General features: G+C 40.6%; 1 protein-coding gene across 3 annotated transcripts in view; it reads right to left on the bottom strand.

Annotated features, from left to right (window-relative positions):
• The window catches only part of Ppp2r3a (protein phosphatase 2 regulatory subunit B''alpha), a 205,946-nt gene that overhangs the window by 125,822 nt on the left and 53,658 nt on the right, over positions 1-26,466 (bottom strand). For all 3 annotated transcript variants that reach the window (XM_045136758.1, XM_045136759.1, XM_004664345.2), the window contains exon 4: positions 14,460-16,886. In XM_045136758.1, coding sequence (XP_044992693.1) covers positions 14,460-16,457 — 1,998 coding nt within the window. In that variant the 5' untranslated portion in view covers positions 16,458-16,886. The remainder of the gene's footprint in view (positions 1-14,459; positions 16,887-26,466) is intronic.

Genomic DNA, 26,466 nt, shown 5'->3' with positions numbered 1-26,466 from the left:
CTTACTTTCTTTGTCTTAACTGGACTGGAGAGATGGCTCAGTAGCTTATGTATTTGCCTGCAAAGCCTAAGGACCTGGGTTAGATTTCTCAGTGGCTCATGCATCTGGAGTTCATTTGCAGTAGCTAGAGGCTCTGGTGCACCCATTCTCTCTCCCTCTGTGTGTGTGTGTGTGTGTGTGTGTGTGTGCGCGCGCGTGTGTCTTTCTCTCTGTCAAATAAATTATATATATAATCTTATCCTGTTTCACATTAAACCTTACAAGATAAGATTCTATTCTATTTCAAGGGAATGTGTTGGGTCTCCCACACAGTTTTATTCCCTCTATCTCCTTCCTAGTCTCACTTTCCTTCAGAATATAAGCTTGTTCTAAACTTACCACTCATTAAGTTCCACAGGTCCTTTAAAGATATATAGTAAGGAAGTCTTCTCTCTTGCTTGAGACTGTATAAAGAAATGCTTCATTTTTAGGGTCATAGAAGAAAGGCCATCTCTCTCATATGACCCTGACAGGGAACCTATCTTCCATATATCATCCTCCAGAAATAAGCATTCTTGGGCAAGGGAGATAATTTTTCTCAGTATACTATCATCTCCTTTGATACACATAAATTTCACTGTCACCTTATTCATAGTAGCCATAAAAAACCCAGGTAATGATGAACAAATTAAAGGATGAATAAAGTGGGGCTTTCCAAACAATGGAATATTTAAACCATGAAAAGGACCAAAGTATTGATACGTGTGATAGCATAGTAAATCTTGAAATACATATAAAGTGAAAGATTCTCTCTCTTGTCCAAGTATGCTTGTTCTGGAGGAAGATATATGGAAGGGAGCCTAGTCCTGACAGCTGGATCTCAAGGAAACAACTGATAAACCCTAGTTGCTCCCACAACAGAAAGTATCTCGGGTATCTTTTGACCACTCACTCACTAAGTGTCAGCTAGTGGTCGAGGTCTGGAGATATAGTAGACAGCTAACTAAACAAAATTAGATGATCTTTATCCATTACTTAAATGGGCCTACTGAAGTCTTTACTTGGCAATATGTTGAAAAAAGTTTCATTTAAAAATATTTATTTGCAAGCAGAGGAAGACAGAGAGGAGGGAAAGGAGAGAGCGACCATGCATGCAGGTGTACCAGGTCCTCTAACTGTTGCAAACAAACTCCAGATGCACATGACACGTTGTCCATCTGGCTTTACATGGGTACTGGGCAATCAAACCTGGGTCATTAGGCTTTGTAGGCCAGCACCTAAGCCACCGCGCCATCTCTCCAGTCCAAAAGTTTCACTTTTTAATTTTAAAATTATGAAACTATTCTTTAAGACTTTTAATTAGTACTTCTCCCCTTTAGTGCTAGTGATGGAACCCAGGGCCTCACACATGCTGGGAAAGCTCTGCACCACTGAGTACCGCCCCAGTCCAATCTATACCTTTGTAGTTTGGGCATGCTTCTTCTTCAATTAGTTACAAGAACTCAGGTTTCACTAGACTTAAAGACGTTTTTATTTGTTGTTGTTTTTTAGAGGTAGGCTCTTGCTCTAGCCCAGGCTGACTTAGAATTCACTGTGTAGTCTCAGGGTGGCTTCAAACTTACAGTGATCCTCCCAAATGCTGGGATTAAAGGTGTGTACTAAACCTTTTTTTTTTTAACATTTGCTTTTATTTAAAGTTTTTAAAATGTTTTATTTATTTATTAGAGAGAGGGAGAGAGAATGGACATGCCAGAGCCTCTAAACATTGCAAACAAACTCCAGGTGCATGTGCATCTGGCTTACATGGGTCCTGGAGAATCAAACCTGGGTCCTTAGGTTTCTCAGGCAAGTGCCTTAACTGCTAAGCCATCTCTCCAGCCAAATATTTGCTGTCAATTTTTATTTATTTGAAAGCAGAGAGAGAGAGAGGAGAGACAGAGAATGGGTTCGCTAAGGCTTCCTATTGCTGCGAACGAACTCCAGACACATGCACCATTCTGTGCATCTGGCTTTATGTGGGTGCTGGCAGATTGGACTCAGATGGTTAGGCTCTGCAGGCAAGTTCCTTAATTGCTGATCCATCTCTCCAGCCCAAGATTTTTTAATTAAGGATTTTTTATATTTTATTTATTTGACAGAGGGAAAGAGGCAGAGCAAGAGGCAGAGAGAGAGAGAGAGAGAGAGAGAGAGAGAGAGAGAGAGAGAGAGAGAGAGAGAGAGAGAGAATGGCACGCCAGGTTTCCATCCAATACAAACGAACTCCAGATGCATATGCCACCTTCTGGATCTGGCTTACATGGGTCCTGGGGAATCATACCGAGGTCCTTTAGATTTGCAGGCAAGCACCTTAATTGCTAAGCCATCTCTCCAGCCCCAGCCCAAGACTTTTTAAAAATAAAAAGCAATTTTCGGGCTGGAGAGGTGGCTTAGTGGTTAAGCACTTGCCTGTGAAGCCATGGGACCCCAGGACCCATGTTAGCCAGATGCACAAGGGGGTGCATGCATCTGGAGTTCATTTGCAGTGGCTGGAGGCCCTGGTGCACCCGCTTTCTCTCTTTGTCTCTTTCTCTCTGTCTGTTGCTCTCAAATAAGTAAAAATAAACAAAAGATTAAAAAAAATAAAAAGCAATTTTCTTTTTTACTTCCTCCTTCATTAATGACTCCCTCCAACTTCTGTTACATCAACTGTAGAAGTGGTAATATTTTTACTTGATTATGCACCAAAATTAAATAAGTGTTTTTTGAAAATTTATTATTTTGAGGCAAGGTCTCACTCTAGCCCAGACTAACCTTGAACACATGGTGATCCTCCTACTTCAGTCTCCTGGGTGTTAGGGTTAAAAGCATGTATTATCATGTCTGGCTTGAATAAATCATTGGTTGTTTTTTTTTTTTTTTTTTTGAGGTAGGGTTTTCCTCTAGCGCAGGCTAATCTGGAATTCACTATGTAATCTCAGGCTGGCCTTGAACTCACAGAGATCCTCCCTCAGCCTCCCAAGTGCTGGGATTAAGGGAGTGGGTAACCATGCTCCTCTAAACAAGTAATTTTTAAATAGGTTAGGTTTTGTTTTTTTGTTTTTTCAAGGTAGGGTCTCACTCTAGCCCAGGCTGACCTGGAATTCATTATGTAGTCTCAGGGTGGCCTTGAACTCACGGTGATCCTCCTACCTCTGCCTCCTAAATGGTAGGATTAAAAGCATGTGCCACCACGCCCGGCTAAGTTTACCTTTTTTAACTTGACCAACCAATAACATACTATTGCTCCACAAGACTAAAGAACCAATATGACTATATTGCCATCTGCTGGTGGTAAGGAAACAGTGTTAAGATATCCTATATTATGTGAATGACCCAAGTGAATATAATTTATTGGTGCTTTGGCTTTATAAAATTATTCCATTATCCTTCCTATTGAAATAAGGCCACAGTAACTCACCCATTTGTAATTGCGAAACCTGCTGGGACCTCACCTGTGTCACCAACTCCCTCCTCTACAGGCTGTTGCCCTAGTCCTGTTCAACTCATTTACTGGCCCATCTGCATAGTTCGGCTATTATAGAACCTACAGGGCTACCTCCTGTTATGCAGGAGCTTGGTGAAAAAGTCCTATTTTTAAAAATATTTTTTATTTTTATTTATTTGAGAGCAACAGAGAGAGAAAGAGGGGGAGAGAGAGAAAAAGAGAAAGAGAGAGGGAGAATGGGCGTGCCAAGGGCCTCCAGCCACTGCAAACGAACTCCAGATGTGTGTGCCCCCTTGTGCATCTGGCTAACGTGGGTCCTGGGGAATCGAGCCTTGAACCGGGGTCCTTAGGCTTCACAGGCAAGTGCTTAACAGCTAAGCCATCTCTCCAGCCCCAAAAGTCCTATCTTGAAGACTCATTTATTAGCCAATGACTGTGAGAAATTAATGACACAGCTAGAAGGTTCTCCAACAAAGAAAGAAAAAAAAAAAAAGGAGGGCCTGGAGGGATAGCTTAGTGGTTAAGATACTTGCCTAGAAAGTCTAAGGACCCAGGCTCGATTCACCAGGACCCACATAAGCCAAATGTACAAGGTGGTATATGTGCCTGGAGTTCATTTGCAGGGGTTGGAGGCCCTGCGTGCCCATTCTCTCTCTCTCAAATAAAAATTTTTAAAAAATTAAAAAAGAATTTGAACACATGGAATAAAAAAGAACCTAGTTTAGTGTAAGTAGAAAAGTCAGGCATAAATTGTGATGAAATAGGACTGAGGAAAACAGCTATGGCCAGAATCCTTCATGAAGGCTTTACTCTGGGTGGATATGGATGGAGATATAGACACTTTTTTTTTTTTTTGTTTTTAAGAAGTAGGGTCTCACTCTAGACCAGGCTTGGATTAAAGGCCTCTGTCACCATATCTGGTAAGCATATATTTTTTAAAAAATGATTTTTCTGGGCTGGAAGGATGGCTTAGCAGTTAAGGCACTTGCCTACAAAGCCTATGAACACATGTTCAAACCTCCAGGTCCTGTGTAAGCCAGACACACAGTGATGCAAGTGTGCATTGGTGCACATGTGCACAAGGGGGCACATACATTTGGAGTTCATTTGCAGTGGCTGAAAGCCCTCACATGCCTATTTTCTCTCTCTCAAATAAAAAAAAAATCTAAACAAAAAAAGATTTTCTTGCTTCAGCCACCAGAGTTGCTAAAACTCCATACAAGTGTACACTATCTTACCCAGCTTTACTTTTTTTTATTTTTTGGTTTTTCGAGGTAGGGTCTCACTCTAGCCCAGGCTGACCTGGAGTTCACTATGTAGTCTCAGGGTGGCCTTGAACTCACGGCGCTACTACTACCTCTGCCTCCTGAGTGCTGGGATTAAAGACCACCATACCCAGAAAATTAAAAAAAAAATTAACCTTTATTTTTATTTTTTTATTTGAGACAGAGAGAGGGAGAGCGAGAGGGAGAGTAAGAATGAGAACAGGTGAACCAGGGCCTCCAGCCACTGCAAATGAAATCCAGATGCATGTGCCCCCTTGTGCAGCCAGCTTATGTGGGTCCTGGGGAATTGAACCTGGGTCCTTTGGCTTTGTAGGCAAACACTTTAACCATTAAGCCATCTCTCCAGCTCCTCCCCCCCCCCCCCATTTTTTAAATCACAGGCCAAGTGTGAGGGCAAAAACCTATAATCCTAGCACTCAGGAGACTAAGACAGGAAAATGGTGAGTTTCAGGCAGCCTGAGGTATACTATGTAGCAAGACCCTGTCTCAAGAAAGTAAGGGTTAAGGATGTAGTTTATAGAGTGTTTGCCTAGCATGTGGAAGAAAAACACCAAACCAAAAACCACACCATGAGGAACAGGAGATAAACATCAATTCAGAACAGTAGCTACCTCTACAAGGAGAGACTAGGGGAGCTGTGTTCTAGAGCCCGATGATTTCTTAAAAACTATGGTGATGCTAATGAAAACACTAAAGCAGCTGGGCCTGATGGCAACTACTTCAGACACTGAAGCAAGAGGACTGCAAATTAAAGGCCTGCTTGTGCAACAGAATGAATTTAAGGCCAGATCCTGTCTCAGTTAAAAAAAAAAAAAAGAAAGCAAAAGCTCTGAAGCAAATACAGCAAAATACTGAGTTAAGATGTGACAAAGCTAAGTGGTAGGTGATAAGAGTACTTTTTATATACTTCACCATATTTATCTCTTTGCTTAAAACAAGAGCTGACAAATTACAGTCCATAGCTAACGCTAGTCCACTTCCTTTTTGATAAGTCTTGAGCTTAAGACTAGTGCAGTAGTTTGATTGTAAAATGTCCTCCCTAGCTCATGTGTCTGTGATTAAGTTTCATACTTAACCCCCAGCTGGTGGAGCCTCGCTGGAGGAGATGTGCTGCTGGGAAGAAGCCTTCTTGAAGGTATCATAGCTTAGTCCTGCTTGCTGCACTCAGCTGTTTCTCCTTTCTTCCTGCAGATGTTGGAGAAGTGACGTTAGCTGTCTGATCATGCCATGCTTTCCCCTTCATGATATAAACTTTCCCTTGAAACTATAAGGCAAAATAAACCCTTGTATTCCATAGGCTGCCTCTGGTTGGGTATTTTGTCCCAGCAATGAGAAGGTTAACTGCTACAGAAAATTGGTGACAAGAAGTGGGGCTATTGCTGTAATAAATTTTACTACAGAGTTCTTACATGCAGCTTTGGAACTGGTTTGTAGGAGGAATATGGAAGGATTTGGAACTTCACACTAGAGAAAGTTTACAATGTTAAGAGTTGAGTATAAGAGGCATTATAGTGAGAGTTGGAAAAACTAACATGTGGAGAGAAATGTGGAATGTGGAGGACTGGTTTATGAGGTTTCAGAGAGGAAAAAGAAACTTTACTGGGAACTGGGCAAGAGGAAATTTGTGTGATATTCTGGCAAACAGCCTTTCTGAGTTCTGCCTGTGTCCTGAAAACTTGTGCAAAGTTGAATTTAATTAACTGTTGTATTTGGTAGAGAAAAATATGGAGCAGAAGGATATGAAAAGTATTGCTTGGCACAGGAAAAAATGTAACAAGTTCAGGTCCCAGGCCCAGAGACTACAGTTACTTCAGTTGCAACTATTTAAGAGATTACCACCAGTGAGGATGGGCCAGCTGTTCTGTATTTGGACAATAGAAAGGATGCCCTGAGGGTGAGAACCAACCCACTGAATTTCAAGCTAGTAGGAGTGCTGAATCTCTTGAAGGGAGAATGAGGGAGTCCCTTGTTCTTCAGGTTCAGTGAACCACGAGGCTGCAATAGCTGTGGTCCGAAGTCAGCTTCATTCCACCTGGCAGAGGAGCACATTGCCCAAATGGTGCTGGTTTTGGAGGAGCAGGAGGAGGGCTGGGTATTTGGAGGACCTGGTGGCTGCTTGGACTGCAGGGACAGATGCAAGGAACACAGCTGGAGGGGTGAAACTACTCAAGGCTTTTGAATACCATAGGATTTAATCTTGAATCCTAGATGCCAGACCTAGATTTGAAGGATCTGATGTTTGTCCTGCTGGTTGTTGATTTTGCATTGGTCTAGTCTTTCCTTGCTATGTCCCATTCTTCCTTTTTGGAATGGGAATACTTATTCTGTGCTATTATGTGTTAGAAGTATGTAACTGGGATTTTGATTCTAAAGGGCTCACAGTTAAGAGACTGTCTTGTGTCTTAGATGAGACTTTAGATTTCTGAACAGTATTGTAACTAATAAAGACTATGGGGACTTTTAAAGTTGGGCTGCATATATTTTGCATCATGAGTCTATAGGGATCAGGATGGACTGTGGTGGTTTAAAGGTCAAATGTACTTCACAGCCTCATGACTGTGATTAAGCCTCTTACTTAGTCCTCAGCTGGTAGAACTTTTGGGAGGTGGAGCCTTGCTGGAAGAGGTGTGTTGCTAGAAGCAGGCCATGGGATTATACAGTCCAGGCCCCCTTGTCTGAGCTAGCTAGCTTACTCTTGCTTCTTCTTCCAAGCTGAAGAGACAAGATATGACACCCAGCTATCTGTTTTTAGAATGTTTTCACTACCATGACAAAACTGCCCTTCAAGACTGTAAGCTAGAAATAAACTCTTTCCTTCTATAAGCGGCTTCTGGTCTAGTGTTTTGTCCTAGCAATGAGAAAACAGACTATATGACACTGAGTTTGTGACACACAAAGGCTAAAATATTTACTGTATGGATTTTCACAGAAATGCCAGCCAACTCATGCTTAAACATTTCATAGGAGAAAAGATACTAAGAGAGACAACAGAGGCAAGGAAGCACAGTGTTTTCTTTCATAAAGTAGCTTCTTTAAAACATCTCATATCACTTGGTCTTTAAAGTAGGTTTTCAGTGGGCTGGAGAGATGGCTTAACAGTTAAGGTAACTGCCTGTGAAGCTTAAGCACCCAGGTTTGATTCCCCAGAACTCATATAAGCCAGATGCACAAGGTGGCACATGTTTCTGAAGTTTGTTTGCAGTGGCTAGAGGCCCTGGTGCACCCATTTTCTATATGCCTCTTTCTCTCACTCTAAATAAATTTATATTTATATATATATTCCCCGCCTCCCCCCCCCAGGTAGGTTTTCACTCTAGTCCAGGCTGACCTGGAATTCAGTATGTACTCTCAGAGTGGCCTCGAATTCACATGATCCTCCTACCTCTGCCTCCCAAGTGTTGGGATTAAAGGTAAGCTCCACCATGCCCAGCAAATAAAAATTTTTTTAAAAATATGCTTTTAAAATTTCATTTGTTTGAGAGAGAAAGAGAGGGAAAGAGGCAGACATAAACACACACACACAGTCGGGGGGGGGGGGAGAGAATATGAATATGGGTGCACCAGGTCCTCCAGCCACTGCAAATGAACTCCAGATGCATGTGCCACCTTGTGCATCTGGCTTAAAATTAGGTTTTCATTAATTATTTTCAACTTTTATCAAACAAATCTCATCAAATTTTACTTTTATGATACTGAAACTTATTTAAAAGAATGGTGGTAAGCAGTCTTTTCTAAAAGGTTCTGATTTTTGTCTACATTTATAAAAACCTTGGAAATTCAATTATGGCCCCATACAGCATTTTTAGCAGCCACAGTTATTAGATTGAGGGTGTTACTGGGAACTTGCTGTCAAGACTGAGGTGTCACCAGGGACTCACTCCCTAACTTTCTCCTTCTCCCACCCCCACAGGAAATAGTGGAGGAAGGGGATTTATTAACATTTTTATTGTTTCACAGTAAGTTTTGGGTAATAATGATTAACTAGGTCACCAGAAAAGGTAGACAGTTTTCATTCAATGGGCAGACAGATTGTGGGGAAAATAGTGAGATAATACACCCAAAGGTCTTAGCAAGCTTATCTTACACTAATAGTAGCTTTTAGGATATCATTATCATTCTGAGGTTGCTAAATACTCTTTCTTTCTTTTTTTTTTTTTTTTTTTGTAAAATGTTAAGCATATCAACATTGCCTGTGAAATGAAAAAGACTGTTTCTTACTTTTGTAATTTATCCAGTTTCTCCCCCAGTGACCACCCAAGTAACTAAACATATTATGATAGGGATTTAGTGGTTGTGTTTGCTAAAAGCCCTCTTCATTTCGATGTACCAGATGTGGAAAGCAGGATAAAAGCTTGGTGTGTCTTTACTTTGCCTGTTTCCTTTGCTACCATAAAATCTGAGTCAGATTCTTACTCAACTCTACAAATAGATATGTTAATCATAAAGAATGTTTATCCAAAGCTGGTAATCCTTATCCTCTTAACAAGGTACCAAATATGAAGAACTAAAACTAGTCCACTGAAGTAGTATCTGTCTTGCCTTTCTGACTTGCTCTTTTCTGAGTCATTGTCTCCTGCAGTCATTTTGGATTCCAAAAACCATAGGTATGATGGATAAATACCCTGTGAAAGAGTTCATACTACTCTTTAGACAACAGCAATTTACACTGTGCCTACAAAGTAGAACCTGATTATTAAGAGATTATGATTAACCAGATCATGGCCTGACCAAGACTACTTGCTTTGCCAAGCTATGAAAACCCCTCAACTAAGCAACCCCCCAAACTCTTGTCTCTCTTTCTCTTTCCATAATACCTCAAAGTTCTGTCAGCTCTCAGAAGCTAGATGTCATCTCATTAGACCTCTGTTCTTCCTGGTATGGCCACAGTGTGTAAAACTCCCCTTCTTGCCTTCACCATGTTCATCTCCTGGAATGGCACTGGGGGCAGTGGCTGAACCTGATCCCTAGTGACCCTCAGACCTGGGGCTTTTGCTCTAAAACACTAACATTATTAACATTTGTGAATCAAAAACTGTGACAATGCCTGGCATGGTGGTGCATGCCTTTAATCAGCACTCAGGAGGCAGAGGTAGGAGGATCGCTGAGCATGTGAGGCCACTTTGGGTCTACATAGTGAATTCCAGGTCAACCTGAGCTAGAGTGAGACCCAACCTCAAAAAACCAACAAACGATGCGGGTATTACCATGGGATACTTTTTATAATCATGGAAAATGTTAATAAAAATTGAGAAAAAAATAAATAAGAAGAAAAACTAACAAATAAAACAAAACAAAAAAAACCCCAAGACAAGCAAATTTTAAAGAAATGCTCAGTGATCATCACAGTGGAATCATCACAATCACCTCCAGTCTGTACTACTACATTGCTTTAATTTTTAATGTTACTGGTATCTAAAAATACACACTGAACAGTAGCTACAAAACACATACCAGATAGAAATTACTTATCAGATCAGAATTTGCCTTTTGTCCTGCTCAAATGAATCTTTCCCTAAGTGCTGGGCACCAAACCCAGGACTTTGCCTACATTCTACCACCAATGAGCTATATTGCTAGCCTTTTTTTAATGCAGTTTTTTGAGACTGGTCTATGTAGTCCAGGCTAACCCTCAATTCATGATTCTCTTGCCCCTACTTCATGAATGCTGGAATTAGTGATTTATACCATCATGCCTGGCTCAAATTAAGTTTTTTTTTCTTTTTTTAAAGTTTATTTTTAAAAAAATTATTTGTAAGGAGAGAAAGGGAAAGAGAAAGAAAAAGAGAATTGACATTCTAGGGCCTCTAGCCTCTGTAAACAAACTTCAGATGCATACGCTACTATGTGTGTCTTGGCTTTACATGGGAACTGAGGAATTGAACCTGGATCCTTAGGCTTTGCAGGAAAGCACCTTAACCACCAAATCACCTCACCATACCTCAAATTAAATTAAAAAAAATATTTTATTTTTATTTATTTGACAGAGAGAGAGAGAGAGAGAGAGAGGGAGGGAGGGAGGGAGAGGGGAGAGAGGAGAGAGAGAGAATGGGCACGCCAGGGCTTCCAGCCACTGCAAATGAACTCCAGACATGTGCGCCCCCTTGTGCATTTGGCTAACGTGGGTCCTGGGGAACGGAACCTCAGTCCTTTGGCTTTGCAGGCAAATGCCTTAACCACTAAGCCATCCCTCCAGCTCTCAAATTAAATTTATTTATTTTTTTTTTGGTTTTTCGAGGTAGGGTCTCACTCTAGCCCAGGCTAACTTGGAATTCACTGTGGAGTCTCAGGGTGGCCTCGAACTCACGGTGATCCTCCTACCTCTGCCTCCCGAGTGCTGGGATAAAAGGTGTGAGCCACCACGCCTGGCTCAAATTAATTTTTTTTTTTTTCAAGGTAGGGTCTTACTCCAGCCCAGGCTGACTTGGAATTCACTATGGAGTCTCAGGGTGGCCTCGAACTCACGGCAATCCTCCTACCTCTGCTTCCCGAGTGCTGGGATTAAAGGCGTGCGCCACCACGCCCGGCTACAAATAAATTTTTAATAAGGAGGCTAACCTAATATTGTGGAAGTTTGACTCAGATGTCACCCATAAGCTCATGTGTTCTGAATGCTTGGTCCCTAATTGGTCGATCTGAAAGGCGGAGCCTTGCTGAAGGAGATGTCCTTCTTTGTGGGGGACTGTGCGGTATTACAGCTAGTTCCCTTTTGCTGGATCCCAGCTCATTCCTTCTGCTGTTTTTCACCTTCTGAGGCACAGGTAATGTTCAACCTCTGCTCATGCCAGGCTTTCCCTGCCACCATGAAGCCTCCTCTTGAGACTGTAAGACAGAATAAACTCTTTCCTCCCACCAGTTGCTTTTCATTGGATATTTTGTCCCAACAACATGAAAGTAACTACAACAGTTTTGCAACTTGATTTTTAACTTGGTCACATAAATGTTATCTTCATATTCAACTTTTAAAAGTCACTCTAAGATTTAAGAATATACAAAAAGATATACATAACACCGTAAGATACTTAGCAGGTATCTATCACTCAGACTTAGGTGATTATTAACCCTATTGAGGGCCTCTGCATCTCTTTCTGGATTGCATACTTTTTCCTTCTTCAATGCTGGCTAGCCATTGTTGCCAATATTGTATGTACACCTGTAGTTCCTCATACTTCTTGTGTGAATGCATGAATTTAAAAATAACTCATACTGTCTTATAGCTTGTTTTGTGATTTGTATTTCTGTCTATGAATTCATACATGCTGACGTTTATGAACATTCATATGGCAGAGGCTGTGACAACCACATTGCCCTGATGCTTCTATATGCTGCATGGACTTTAGGCTGGGAGTAATAGATTAGGAGCAAAAGTGAAGTGTGTCACATCTAGGAAGAAAACAGTTAAAAGCACGTCCCTTCTTTTCTTCTTCAGTGAACTCACAGGCTACATATTCCATATATTCCAGGTGGGATGATAAGGTAACAGTAAGAACACGGAGAATCCATTATCCTAGGTCTTTGAATGAGATGGCAAAGCGCAAAGAGCCCCTTGCTAACTCATAGACTTTCTGAGCAAGATTTTTAAGCTTGAGCTGGAGAGATGGCTTAGCAGTTAAGGTACTTGCCTGCAAAGCCTAAGGACCCAGGTTCAATTTCCCAGTACCTACATAAACCAGACGCACAAGGTGGCACATGTGTCTGGGAGTTTGTTTATAGGGCTAGAGGCCCTGGTACGCTCATTGTCTATCTATCTCTTCCAGTCTCTCTCGAATAAATAAATAATTAATTTTTAAAATAGGAATTTAAACTCTTTAAGAATAATGTCCTCTCAAATTCCCAACCTTCCTGCCTCAGTCTTTCAGGTGCTGGAATTACAGGTATGTGCCACCTCAAAGACATGAAGTAAAACTACATTATTTCAAATTTTAAGTTGCAAATATGTATTTAAAAACCTAGTTTTACCATCAAATATAACAAATCTTACTAAATGTAATCCTCATAACAAAAGTTCTTTTTAGGGGCTGGAGAGATGGTTCAGTAGTTATAGGCACTTGCTTGTAAAGCCTGAAGGCCTGGGTTTGGATCTTTAGTACCCACGTAAAGCCAGATGCACAAAGGGGCACATATGTCTGGAGTTCATTTGCAGAGCCAAGAGGCTCTAGCATACCCATGTTCTCTCTCTCCCACCCTCTCTCCTTGAAAATAAATAAGTTAAAAATCAAAGTTCTGGGCTGGAGAGATGGCTTAGTGGTTAAGCACTTGCCTGTGAAGCCTAAGGATCCCGGTTTGAGGCTCAACTCCCCAGGACCCATGTTAGCCAGATGCATAAGGGGGGCACATGCATCTGGAGTTCGTCTGCAGTGGCTGGAGGCCCTGGCGCACCCATTCTCTCTCTCTCTCTACCTGCCTCTTTCTCTGTCTGTCACTCTCAAATAAATGAATAAAAATAATAAACAAAAAAATTTTATAAAAAAATCAAAGTTCTTTGGAATCTTAATTTTCAATGGTTTAAAGGAATCCCAAGAACAAAAAAGTCTGAGAATTTCTGCTTTCAAGCATCTCTTCAAAGAATATACATTTGTAAACTTATTACCAAGAGCAACTATCATTTATTGAGATTTTCAATCAGTTACTTTATTTATATTATTAAATTGTCTCCCACACTATTAGCCATATATTGTTTTTCTCTCTACTGCCATATTTCCTCTTCCCTCCTCTCTTCCCCTTCCCACTCCCCTTCTCTTCCCTTCCTTTCTTTTTGAGACAGTCTTACTATATAGTACTGGTCTGGTATTTGCTATGTAGCCTCTCCTGCCTCCAACCTATAGCAGTCTTCCTGCCTCAGCCTTCTGAGGGTTGAGGTTACAGTTAAGTTCCACCATACTCGGCCTTATTCTGTTCTTAAAGGAAGAGTTCTCTGGCTCAGAATGGTCAGGATGCTCACCCAGAGGTGGTAAGAAGCACTCATCTTCAAACCAGGGATTAGGAATCTACACTTCAGATTCTCATTCCTTTTTAAAAAATTTTTTTGTTTATTTTTATTTATTGATTTAAGAGTGACAGACAGAAAGAGGCAGCGAGAGAGAAAGAATGAATGCACCAAGGCTTCCAGCCACTGCAGATGCATTCACCACCTTGTGCATCTGGCTAATGTGGGTCCTGGGGAATCGAGCCTTGAACCGGGGTCCTTAGGCTTCACAGGCAAGCAATTAACCACTAAGCCATCTCTCCAGCCCCAGATTCTTATTCTACACCATGATTCAAAAAGACTTATTACATGAGTGCATGCAACGATGATCAACATAAAAAAAGAATCCCATCCTCTCTCTTGTACCCTATTCTGTATCTTATAGAAAGAAACAAACACAGGCATGAAGTAAGACTTGTTTCACAACTAATTTGGAAGGATGAGGATTAATAATCCTTACCTTGTGTAAGCACCATGCTTCACTGCTTATGTTTTACAGAAGTATCTTGACCCTTACTATTTTGACTACAGATGAGGTTATTAAGGTTAAGCGACTTTGCTTTTAACCACAGAATGCAAAGGAAAATGAAATGCATGGACAGCACAGTTGAAACTAAATCAGTTTTCTCTAAACCCTTTACTTCTTACTGAGATCTTTCTTAGCATAGAATTTAAAATGGTTAACATAAATAGTTCCTGCTAATCATTTTTCCCACTACTGAAACATGTCTTTGGAGCCTTTTCGGGACTCAAGGTTGTTTGGCCTTACCTTTACCACCTCTGGTGTCTGCTGAATCAAAACAACTGAAGTGGCATCTTTGGCTCTATCACCAGCAGAGCTTCTGCTGACTGGTACGCTGGCTTGGGAGGAGGCTGTTAAAGTGTCCTGTAGAATCTGCATCATTTCCTTTTCTTGAGACAGGCTCCCTTTACCTGATTTACATTCAACTAGTTCCTGAGCAAAGTCCTCAATGCTTTCCAGAATTCTCAGTAAGAGGGCTCGGTCCTCTTCTTCTATTTTATGTCCATTGGTTTCAATAATTCTTGTTAGACAGGAAGGTGAGACTTTTTCTGCAGGTGAAGAGACTTTAGGCTTGGGTTCAAGATCTGCAAGGTTCTGACCAGTCAAATGACTGCAACTGTTTAAAGAACAGGGGCTTTTCCCCTTGGCAAGCGGCTCCCTAAGAGAAGTCTCCATCCTCTGTGAAAATGATTCCAAATCCATTAGTAATTTATCTATCTCTTCCTGACTACTAGGGTTCATAAGATAGCTCTGATCGCCTATGTTTACTTTGGGAACTTCTGATTTAGACTTTTCCTCAGGTAGATGGACAACTGGCTTCTCAAATATCTTACCAATTTCGTTCTGTACTGAGGAAGAACATCTCTTAAGATGAGTATCATGGTCTGCAAATTCTGCTCTATGTTCAGTTATTTTTAACAGCTCCTGACTGGGTCCATTTTCTGTTTTTTGTCCTTTATCTAATAATGCTTTCTTTCCATCTGGCTCTTCTTCAATATAAAGAGTTTCCATTAAGTCATCTGAAGAAATATTCTCTAATGTATTCATGGTTTTTGATGGTGACTGATGCTGGACACCTTTTAGAGTCCTGGGATCATTTACTTCCAAGTGATACAAGGCATTTGTGGAGTTGTTTGGAATGGTTTTTACAGTGCCTGTTTGTTCAGAATCATGCACCTCATCTTGAAAATCAATAGTTTGAAACTGTTTAGAATCAGGGGATGAGAGCTGGACAACATCTTCATATTTTGGGGGCTGGTCAGTGCCATATATTGGTGAGAAGGGAGTCAGCTGTAAGGTAGGCATATCACTGACTAGCTCTGTTAAATCGATGGCTTCATTATTCCCAGACTGCATAAATTCAAATGGCAACTTTCTCAGATAGGACGCTAACCTGGTCATTACATTCATATAGACAGTTTCAGAGTTAGAAATTGTATCATTCCCACTTCCTTCATTGACACTACTTCCTGACTTTTTTTTAATGCACTGTTTTATGATATCTGTGCATTTTTTCAAATCCTCTGAACATTTCAGTAAGATATCCAAGCACATTTTTATGTCTGTTCCAGAAGAAAAATTATCTATTTTATGTTTTTCTAAAATCTGTGTAACCAGGTCTTGTTCAGAGAAGTTTTGAAGAATCATGGATGTCAGGTTTGTGTCAAGTGAATTTCTGTGAGATAAAGATTTTTCTTCCACTGAGGAACTCCGAAGTAAGCCAAAGGATGGAGAGGTTCCATCACTGTTATAATGGCCACAGAGCAAGTCAAAATCAACTGATCTCCTGTTAAATGAGTCAGATTTAACTTTTCTTCCCTTTTTGTAAACTGCATGGTTAGAGTTTTTGAGTTTTTCAAGAGAAAATTCTTTTATTTTCCCACTGGCAAAGCTGATTGCTTCTCCTGCAATGTCCTTTACATTACTGGTATTCTGAAATGTAGATATTCTCTTGCCCCTAGATATGCCTGTGAGGGCCTGATGGGCATAGTCACCTTCAGCTGAGGAAAGTCCATTTCCATGGGGTAGAAACACAGAGTTCAGATCCACATCTTTGAAGTGAGACAAAGGGATGTGTAAGAGATCTGCACAAACACTATGATGTACCACAATGCAGTCTACTCCATGCGTGACGGTATGGCAGGTTCCAGTGCAATAATGTATAGCTTGCTCAAAACGTCGGTCTATCACCACACTGCTGTAGTGGTTCACAGTACTAACCACAAGTCTGTATGTTGCTGCCATGATACAAAATCCACTCAGTGGTGGGACTTGGAAGTTTCTTGTGCTTGTTTCAAAACAATTTCCTGACACTTAGCTGAAAAAATATTTAATGACAATGTTCAATGGCTCCTTGCAAAATATAAATTCTCATGAAAAAAATTTAAATTTGAGGCTTGGTAACTATGAGTATACAGTAGCTATTGCACATGTGTGCTTGTATAGCAAGTCCAATAATTTAATAGTTAAGCTTTTTAATTTTTTTTAGTAATATGACACTGCAAGATTTTTATGTGAAAGAGTATTTTCTTTCAGGTCTTCAGTGGTTTTATAATATAGAAACTTTTGTCACAGATTAACTGTCATAAATCTTAGTTGATGCTATAGGAGTATGATAACTGAGTCCTCCAAAGTCCTAAATGATCCATTTTTTTCTGTGAATGACAGAGAACCCTATAATAAAATAAGAAAATAATTATTAGAAAAATATGCTTTCTTAATACTGTAACTTTTATTTTATCTCCCCCTCCTTTTCTTTTCTTTTTTTTTTTCAAGGTAGGGTCTCACCTGGAATTAACTTTGTAGTCTCATGGTGGTCTTGAACACACAGTGATCCTCCTCCTTCTGCCTCCCAAGAGCTGGGATTAAAGGCGTGCACCACCACGCCTGGATTTTATCTTTCTTTACATCCCTTATGCAGCTAATCACCAAGCTCTATTCTGTCATATCACGGATTTTTGATCCTTAGTAGGCTTTGTTTTACCATATTCTGTACTCATTACCTCAACTGGTACTGCCTAACTCTGCCTCACTGCACTTACCTTCCAATCAGTATTTCTTCTCCTACTCTCCTTGCCTTCTTATACGACACTAACAAGCTTAGCTCCAGACAGCTTTTTCATCCCTCAGAGTTCATGAATTCACATTATTGCTCTCCATCATGGACTCAAGAAAGTCTGTATCTTTTATTGTTTTGCTTTGTCTCTGAAGTAGGATCTCGCTCTAGGCCAGGATGACCTGGAATTCACTTTTAAGCTCTTTGATGTTTCTTCCCAGCCACCTATATTTTCCACTATTTGCACAAGCACCTTTTGCGTCCATCCACCTATACCACACATGATGCCTGTTCATGATTTTGAAATGTCCTCTATGCCTGGAAATTATTTTCCCATCATTTTCTTTTTCCTTATATAGAGAAAAATGAACTTAATCACTGGTCTTGGTCCCATCCCCTGGGCTCTCTGCTTCATGTACTCTTCTCTTCTCTTTTATCATATGGGTAGAATTCACTTAATCATCTTCCTTAAGTAAATGGCTTTTAGCCAGGCATGGTGGTGCATCTGCTAGGCTTCAATCCCAGCAGAGGAGGAGGATCTCCATGAGTTTGAGGCCAACCTGAGACTACATAGTGAATTCCAGGCCAGCTTGGGCTGGAGTGAGACCCTACCTTGAAAAACAACCACAAAAATCTTATCTGATTGTTTGGGCTGGAGAGATGGCTTAGAGGTTAAGGTACTTACCTGTGAAGCCTAAGGACTCAGGGTCTATTCTCTAGTACATGGGTAAGCCAGATGCACAAGGTGGCACATGTGTCTGGAGTTTATTTGCAGAGGCTAGAGGCCCTGGTGCACCCATTCATTCTCATTCTCTCACCCCTAATAAATAAATAATAAATAATAAAGGAGGCAAATCTATTGTTTTATGTAGTCTTAAAACACAGGACAGGTAAAAATATTAAAAATATATTTTTGAAAAAAGAATTTATTTATTTGCAGAGAGATATAGAAAAGCGACAGAGAGACTGGGCATGCCAGAGCTTCTAGCCTCTGCAAACAGACTCCAGGTGCATGTGCCACTTTGTGCATCTGGCTTTCCATGGGTCCTGGGAAACTGAACCTAGGTCCTTAGGTTCTTCAGGAAAGCACTTTAACTGCTGAATCAGTTCTCCAGCCAAATTCTATTTTTGTTTTAATTTATTTGTACACGTATGTATGAGAGAGAAAAAGAGAGAAGGGGGGAGGGAGGTAGAGACAGAGAGTAAGTAAGTAAGAATATGGGCATACCAGGGCATCTTTCCACTATAAACAAACTCCAAATGCATGTGCCACTTTGTGCACCTGGCTTTATGTGGATACTGGGGAATCAAACCAGGGTCTGCAGGCTTTGCAAACAAGTATCTTTAACCTTTGAGCCATCTTCCCAACCCCCAAATAAGTTCTTAAAACTGACATAACAAATTCTTCTTCTCTGAAATGGAGAAAATAAAAAGATGAAAGTATTTCCCTAGGCCTGAATAAACCAAAACAACTGGTTAATAAAATAGCATGACAGAAGGTACAAAGGAGAATTCATGTTAAACTAGGACTTGAAAAAGTTAAAGATGAAAGAACATATGCTATACAATAAAACTGCTTGAGTTATTGTAATAGTCTTCATCTACACTCTGGTATGTCTGCAACTTGCAACATGGGGCTACTTTAAATGTGGCTAGGGTAACTAAAGTACTAAATTAAAATTCAGTTTTTAAAAATTGTGAAGTCACTTTAGACTCACACAGAGTTGGAAAAAAAGCATAGGGAGCTCCTGTGAACCCTTTCCCTGTTTTCAGCATAACTAGCTTTTTTAAAAAAATAAAATTATTTATTTGCTTGTGAGAGAGAGAGAGGGGGGTGAAGAGGGGGGAGGGAGGGGAAATGAATGAATATGAACGAGAATGGGCACACCAGGTCCTCTCCAGCTCAGTTGCTGCCTCCTCCTCCTCTTCTTCGCCCTCCTCCTCCCCCCTTCCTTTTTTTTTCTTTTTCTTTTTTGTTTTTCAAGGTAGGGTCTCACTGTATCCCAGGCTGACCTGGAATTCACTACAGAGTCTCAGGGTGGCCTTGAACTCACAGTGATCCTTCTACTTCTGCCTCCCAAATGCTGGGATTAAAGGCATGCACCACCACGTCTGGCTACCTTCCTCTTTTTTTTAAAAAAATGTTCTTTTGGGCTGGAGAGATGGCTTAGTGGTTAAGCGCTTGCCTGTGAAGCCTAAGGACCCTGGTTGAAGGCTACATTCCCCAGGACCCACGTTAGCCAGATGCACAAGGGAGCACACGCATCTGGAGTTTGTTTGCAGTGGCTGGAGGCCCTGGTGTGCTCATTCTCTCTCTCTCTCTCTGTCTCTCTCTCTCTCTCTCTTTCTCTCTGCCTCTTTCTCTCTCTGTCTGTCACTCTCAAATAAATAATAAAAATAAAAACTTAAGAAAAATGTTCTTTCTTTCTTTCTTTCTTTCTAAAGAGAGAAAGAGAGAAATGAGAATGGGCACACTAGTGCCTCTAGCCACTGCAAATGAACTCCAGACGCATGTGTCACCTTGTGCATCTGGCTTTACATGTGTACTGGGGAAGTGAATCTGGGTCATTAGGCTTTGTAGGCAAATGCCTTAACCATTTAGCAATCTCTCCAGCTCTCCATTTCTTTTTTATTTTTATATATTTTCAAATTTTTATTTAGTTCAGAGATAGAAAGAGGCAGAGAGGGGGTAGAAAGAGAATGGGCATGTCAGGGCATCCAGCCACTGCCAACCAACTCCAGATGTGATGTGACACACGTGCATCTGGCTTACATGGGTCCTTTGGCTTTGCAGGCAAGTGACTTAACTACTAAGCTATGTCTCCAGCCAAACTTAAAACAAAAAATATTTATCTGAGAGAGACAGAGAAAGAGGCAGAGAGTGAGAGAATGGGCACACCAGGACCTCTAGCCACTGCAAACAAACTCCAGATGTAAGTGCCATCTTGTGCATGTGTCTTACATGGGTACTGGGGAATAGAACCTGGGTCCTTAGGCTTCACAGGCAAGTGCCTTAACCTCTAAGCCATTTCTCCAGCTCTCAACTTCTTTATTTATATATATATTTTTTATTAGTTATGGACATACTCAGTATGTAAACAGCACGTATTGGTACCATCCTTACCCTCATCCTTCCAAAGGGACTCACCTCCTTGGGGATGCCAGTTATCTCCATGGGGACTGTGGGTCGTGCATTGTGGGGGTACCCATCAGTTATGAGGAAGGGCAATGTCTCTGTGTGTAATGTTCCAACTTCTGGCTCTAACAATCTTTCCACCCCTCTTCTGTGAAATTCCCTAAGCCATGCCTCAACTTCTTTTTTTAATGACAAACAAAACAGTGAATGGTCGACAATGACATATGTTAGAATTCTCAGACTAAACATCTGTTAGATTCTGCTTTCTATTCCTGATTTTTTTTTTTTTGAAATTTTAGTTGCTCTGAATATTTGTAAGGTCTGCCTGTGTGCAGCTATCAGTCCCCCGGCTTTTCATCTCTCCTGGTTCTCTCTCATCTCTGCAAGGCATCAGATTCATATGTATCTTCACAGTACAGTCAATAAGTGTTTATGGAGCACTGACTATTATTTTCATTTTAGTACATTACAACTATTCTCCAAGGCATTTTCCAGTAATTCCTGAAAAACTCCTCCATACTCTGCTACATGGTGACTCCTAAAGAAGTGGATCTTGTGCAATGAAACCATAGAACCAATGGACAAGAAGAATCAGGAAGGCGAGAAACTAGTTTTGGGCTTTGTTGTTTTGCTTAGAGACAGGGTATCATGACCCTTGAACTTGCTATGTATCCTACGCTGAGCCTGAATCCTGGATCCTACCACCTCCAACTCACATATGCTGGCATTGTAGGAGCGTGCCACCATACCCAGCTTTGAGTTTTGAACGATGAGAACCTTATGAGGTAAAGAAGAGACGAAACTGGGCTTTCTATGTGAAAAAGAACTATACAAAGGTACAAATACACTAAAAGGCCTTGTGTATTTGATTAATTATAGGGAGTTTGGTATTGTGGAAACTGGAAATGTATGTTAAGTTTTCTTTTGAATATATTTTATCTCTGAATTTGTTTGAGAGGGAGAGGAGGCGGCAAGTAGGGAGGGAGAGAGAAGGAGAATGGGCACGCCAGAGCCGCCAGCCACTGCAAGCAAACTCCAGGCGCACGTGCCACCTTGTGCATCTGTCTTATGTGGGTACTGGGGAATTGAACCTGGGTCCTTAGACTTCACAGGACAGGAAAGTGCCTTAACCACTCAACCCTCTCTCCAGCCCCTGTGAAGAGGATTTTGTAATTTTATGACTTCTTCCAAATAACAAGAAAAAACAGGAATGCAAAGTGGATCTTCAAAAACCTAGGAACCACCTGAAACCCAAAATTAATGTATCTGAAGACAGACAACAGAAGTAGAAATGCTAAATGACTCTCAGAGTGGGACATTGATGGCATGTAAACCAATTCAGCCTGTATAACCCTAAAAAGCCTGAGGTGTGGCAGTACAGGTTCAGCGGGAAATGGAGGAGGTAAGGGACTGATCAGTAGGGGATTGCCTGAACTCCCACATCTACTCCACAAACTCAGAAAAGCATCTTTCTTTTGTGCTGCTAAAGACCATAAGTTTATGTTCTGGAGGACAAAAAAAAGTGAATCAGAAAGGCCATCAACATCAAGGTCATCACACATGGAAAACAAGTAAAGGACTGAAATGAAACAAAACTCGAGTAAAATTCTACATTCAGCAACGAGCCCACTGTCCTGCTTTCCTTTGCTTGTAAGTGAGACATCTTCTTATTACCTGCAGCTCCTATTCTCTATTAGAGAAAAGACTGCTTTCCTGGACAATCTCATGATCACCTTAAATGAAGTCCACTCATTGACAAATGATACACACATAGTTTCTTTTCAGCTTTCTAGAGCCTCACTTTTATTAATTTATTTTTTATATGCAAGGATTTATCATTTTGACTTATTTATTTGGTTTTTCAAGGTATGGTCTTGCTCTAGCCAGGCTGACCTGGAATTCACTCTGTAGTCTCAGGCTGGCCTTGAACTCATGGCGATCCTCCTACTTCTGCCTCCCAAGTGCTGGGATTAAAAGTGTGCGCCACCACATCTGGCTCTCATTTTTATTTTAAATAAGTGTTATTGACATGTACTTTGCATACAATAAAATTAGATCTTAAATGTACAATTCAATGAGATTTGTCAAAAAACATATAATCACTGCCCTATAAAACTCATTTCTATCACTTTACATGTTTTACTGAACAAAATTGTGTTTGTGTGTGTGTGAAATGTACATGTTCCTATGTGTATGGGCACATGTGTATGGAGGCCAGAAGCTGACATCAGGCATCTTCCGCAGCTGCTCTCACCTTTTTCTTTTATTCATATTTATTTGAGACAGTCTCTCTCACTGAATCCAGAGCTCACTGATTCAGCCAGACTAAATAGGCAGCAAGCCCTAGGGATCTGCCTGTTTGTACTTCCTCAGAGCTGGGATTTTAAGTGCATACTACCATGCCAGCTTTTATGTGGGTGCTGGGGATCCCAACTCAGGTCCTTACGCTTTAATGGCAAGTACTTTACCCACTGAGTCATTTTCTTTCCTTTTCTCCTCTACTCCTCCTTTTCCTTTTCCTCTTCCTTCTCCCTCTCCTTCTTTTCTTTTCCAACATGGTATGTTGTATACCAGGTTGGTTTTGAACTCACTATGTAGCTGAGAATAACTTTGAACTCCTGATCCTTCTGCCTTTACCTCCCAAATGCCAGGATTACAGGAGTGTGCCATCATGCCTAGCAGTTTTTCTGCCCAGCTTCTCTCACTTAGCACAATGTATTTGAGAGTCATTCATGTTACTGTATAGATCACTTACGCATTCCTTTTGACTGTTGAGTAAGATTAAACCAGTTTCTTAAATATTTATTTCTAGTTTGGGGTATTGTGAAATAAAGCTGTTATGAACATTCATATAAAATTTTTTTTGTGAATAAATGCTCATTTCTTTTAGGTACTTAGCAGAATTATTGTATTTTAAGTGTACATTTATTTTTATAGGAACATGCAGAACTGTTTTCTTAACCATTCTCCTCTCACTAGAAATACCTGAGAGGTCTAGTGGCTCTGGATCCTTTGGACTACCTATCTGTTTCTTGAATTTCAACCACTACAGTTAGTGTGAAATGGTATCCCACTATAGTTTTAATTTGCATGTTCCTGAGAACTAATGATGTTGAGCTTTGTTTATATGCTTGATAGAAATTCACGTGTATCTCCTTTGGTATAATGGCCAGTCTTTTCTTTCAGGGCTCAACTTAAAAAAAAAATTATCAGGGAGGGAGGGGAGAGAGAGAGATAGAGTGTGTATCATGGGTGTGCCAAGGCCTCTTTCTACTGTCAACCAACTCCAGATGCATGTGCCACTTTGTGCGTCTGACTTGACATGGATATTGGGGAACTGAACCCAGGCTAGCAAGCCTTGCCAAGAGTGCCTTAACCATTGTACCATCTTCCCAGCTCAGGATCAGGGCTCCTTACTGGTATCTGAAAAGGAGGAGCTCTGCCTTCAAAGTCAAGGAAGGCAGAACTCCCTAGCCTCAACACAAATATTTTCTTTCATGTTTGGGTCTCCTGAATCCTCACTATCTCTACCACTTCTTCCTCCACTGTCTTTAACTGAGGCATATAGGCTCTTTCTAGAGCATCTATCTTCCACTGATGTATCCTTGGCAAGGTCCATCAAACCATGTTTTAAGGATAATGCCAGAGGCTCTGGGAAATTCAGGTTTAGGAATAATTCTTCCTGGTCTTGTGGAGACTAGAACCTGCTCTTCATCCTCAGTAAATCTCCACCTGACCTCAGAAAGTTTCCTGTCCACAGAGTCCACTAGCCTGACCTGGTGATGGAACAATGGGGCTTCACCAGGAATCTTGGTCCCCTAGTGATACTTGATCCTATGAGTATAGCACTAACCTGTATTCAGCCTTTCCAAGATAACCCATTTTCGCTGCTGGATAACTTGAACCACTCTGCCCTCTTAGCATGTTTGCCTTCTAAGATTTCTGCCTTTCCAGAGGTACCACTGAGCATCAGGGTCTAACATCTTGGGATTGTCTTTGGTTACTGTATTCTAACTACAGGCAGGCCTCAAACTTACTACATAGTTGAAGCTGGTTTTGAACTCCTGATCCTTCTCCCAAGTGCTTGCATTACAGTATGAGGCACCAAGTTTGGCTCTGTTATATATATTTAGGTTCAAAACTTACCTATGGCTTCTCATTACATCTTCTTAGTTATGGCTTTTGAAAAGTAGTAAAATTTTGCATTATTTTTAGACAAGGTCTCAATATGTTCACCATGTCAACCAGGCTTGTCTTAAACTACTGAGCTTCACTGATTGACCCACCTCAGCCTACAAAGTAGCTGGGATTACAGGCATGTGACACCATGAAAACTAGGAAGTTTGTGATATATTTTTTTGTTCATTTTTATTTATTTATTTGAGAGTGACAGAGAGAGAAAGAGGCAGAGAGAGAGAGAGAGAGAGAGAATGGGTGCACCAGGACCTCCAGCCACTGCACTCGAACTCCAGATGTGTGCGCCCCTTGTGCATCTGGCTAACGTGGGTCCTGTGGAGTTGAGCCTTGAACCGGGGTCCTTAGGCTTCACAGGCAAGGGCTTAACCGCTAAGCCATCTCTCCAGCCCAGTTTGTGATATTTTTAATTAATTTTAAAAATATTATTTATTTGAGAGAGAGAAAGAGAAAGAGTCATACGAGAGAGAATGAGTATGGGCATGCCAGGGCCTCATGCCATTGCAAACAAACTCCAGACACATGCTACACTTTGTGTGTCTGGTGTTACATGGGTACTGGGGAGTTGAACTTGGACCACCAGGCTTTATAAGCAAGTACCTTTAATGTCTGAGCCATCTCTCCAGCCCTGAGTTTATTTTCCTGTATGCTATAAGATTGAGGATTGATTGTGCAGCAGCACCATTTGTTCAAAAGACTGACTTCTAGGGCTGTCTGTGTAGCTAGGTAGTAGGATGTTTAATTTAATCAAGTATGCTCTCTGCATCTATCAAGATGATCACATAACGTTTATCTTGGTTTGGTTAATGTGGTAAGGTGTTGAGAGGACTGAAATTCCTATTTAGTGTTGAAAATTAATCAAGATGAACAGGAAGGATGAAGTTGGAAATGTGAAGATAAATAAGAAATAGTGTAGAAAAGTTGACAGTGGTTGACTAAGAAATAGGACTAGTTATATTTCTTAAAAGCATTTGGAATTGATACTTTAAATATGGAAATATTCAAGAAACATTTGTAACAAAGTCCAAGATTTAAAAATGAGTCCCAGGGAAATGTGGAGATGAGACTAGGTCTGGTTGTGTATTAGGCTAGCTGAAGTGTCCAGGCTTACAGGGACAATGAATCAGTTTTAGGCATGGATTATTTCAGTGACACATTCAGAAGATACACAGATGTAGCTGGACATACTTGGTAGTAATGAAATAGGTGTTGAAGACAAAGATTTGGGAGTACTATCACATAAATGATTTAATGTCAAAAGAATATACGAAATTAAGAATACATGGAATGAGAAAAAAAATAAGGACAAAAAGTCTAAGGGGGGGGGCTGACACATTTAAAGAAAGGAAAAAGATTTTAAGGAGGAAGACAGAAAATGAATTTTCAAGGATCAGGTAGAAAAATCAGACCAATAATGTCACATAATACTGTTTCATTCTTTCACTATAGTGAATTTACAGATTTTTGTATATCAACAAACAGAACCTTACTTTATTGTTTTGAATGTTTCTACCTTATTTCACTGAGAAATCTGGGTAGTTAACAAAACATAAATTAATGATAGAGACTAAAGAGATGGCCTAGTGGTTAAGGAGTTTGCCTGTGAAGCCTAAGGACCCAGGTTTGATTCCCTGGTACCCACATAAGCCAGATGCACAAGGTGGCACACATGTCTGGAGTTAGTTTGCAGTTGCTAGAGGCCCTGGTGCACACATTCTTTCTCTCTCTCTGTGGCCCTCTTGCTTTCAAATAAACAAATAAAATATTTTAAAAAATTAATGATGGAAAATAGAGAAAAGTGATATATATATATATATATATATATATATATATATATATAGTTTCACTTCAGGAAACATCTGGAGCAG

This window comes from Jaculus jaculus, chromosome 17 (assembly GCF_020740685.1).
Source record: "Jaculus jaculus isolate mJacJac1 chromosome 17, mJacJac1.mat.Y.cur, whole genome shotgun sequence".
Classification (NCBI taxonomy): domain Eukaryota; kingdom Metazoa; phylum Chordata; class Mammalia; order Rodentia; family Dipodidae; genus Jaculus; species Jaculus jaculus.
This window is presented reverse-complemented; position numbering and strand designations above follow the sequence as displayed.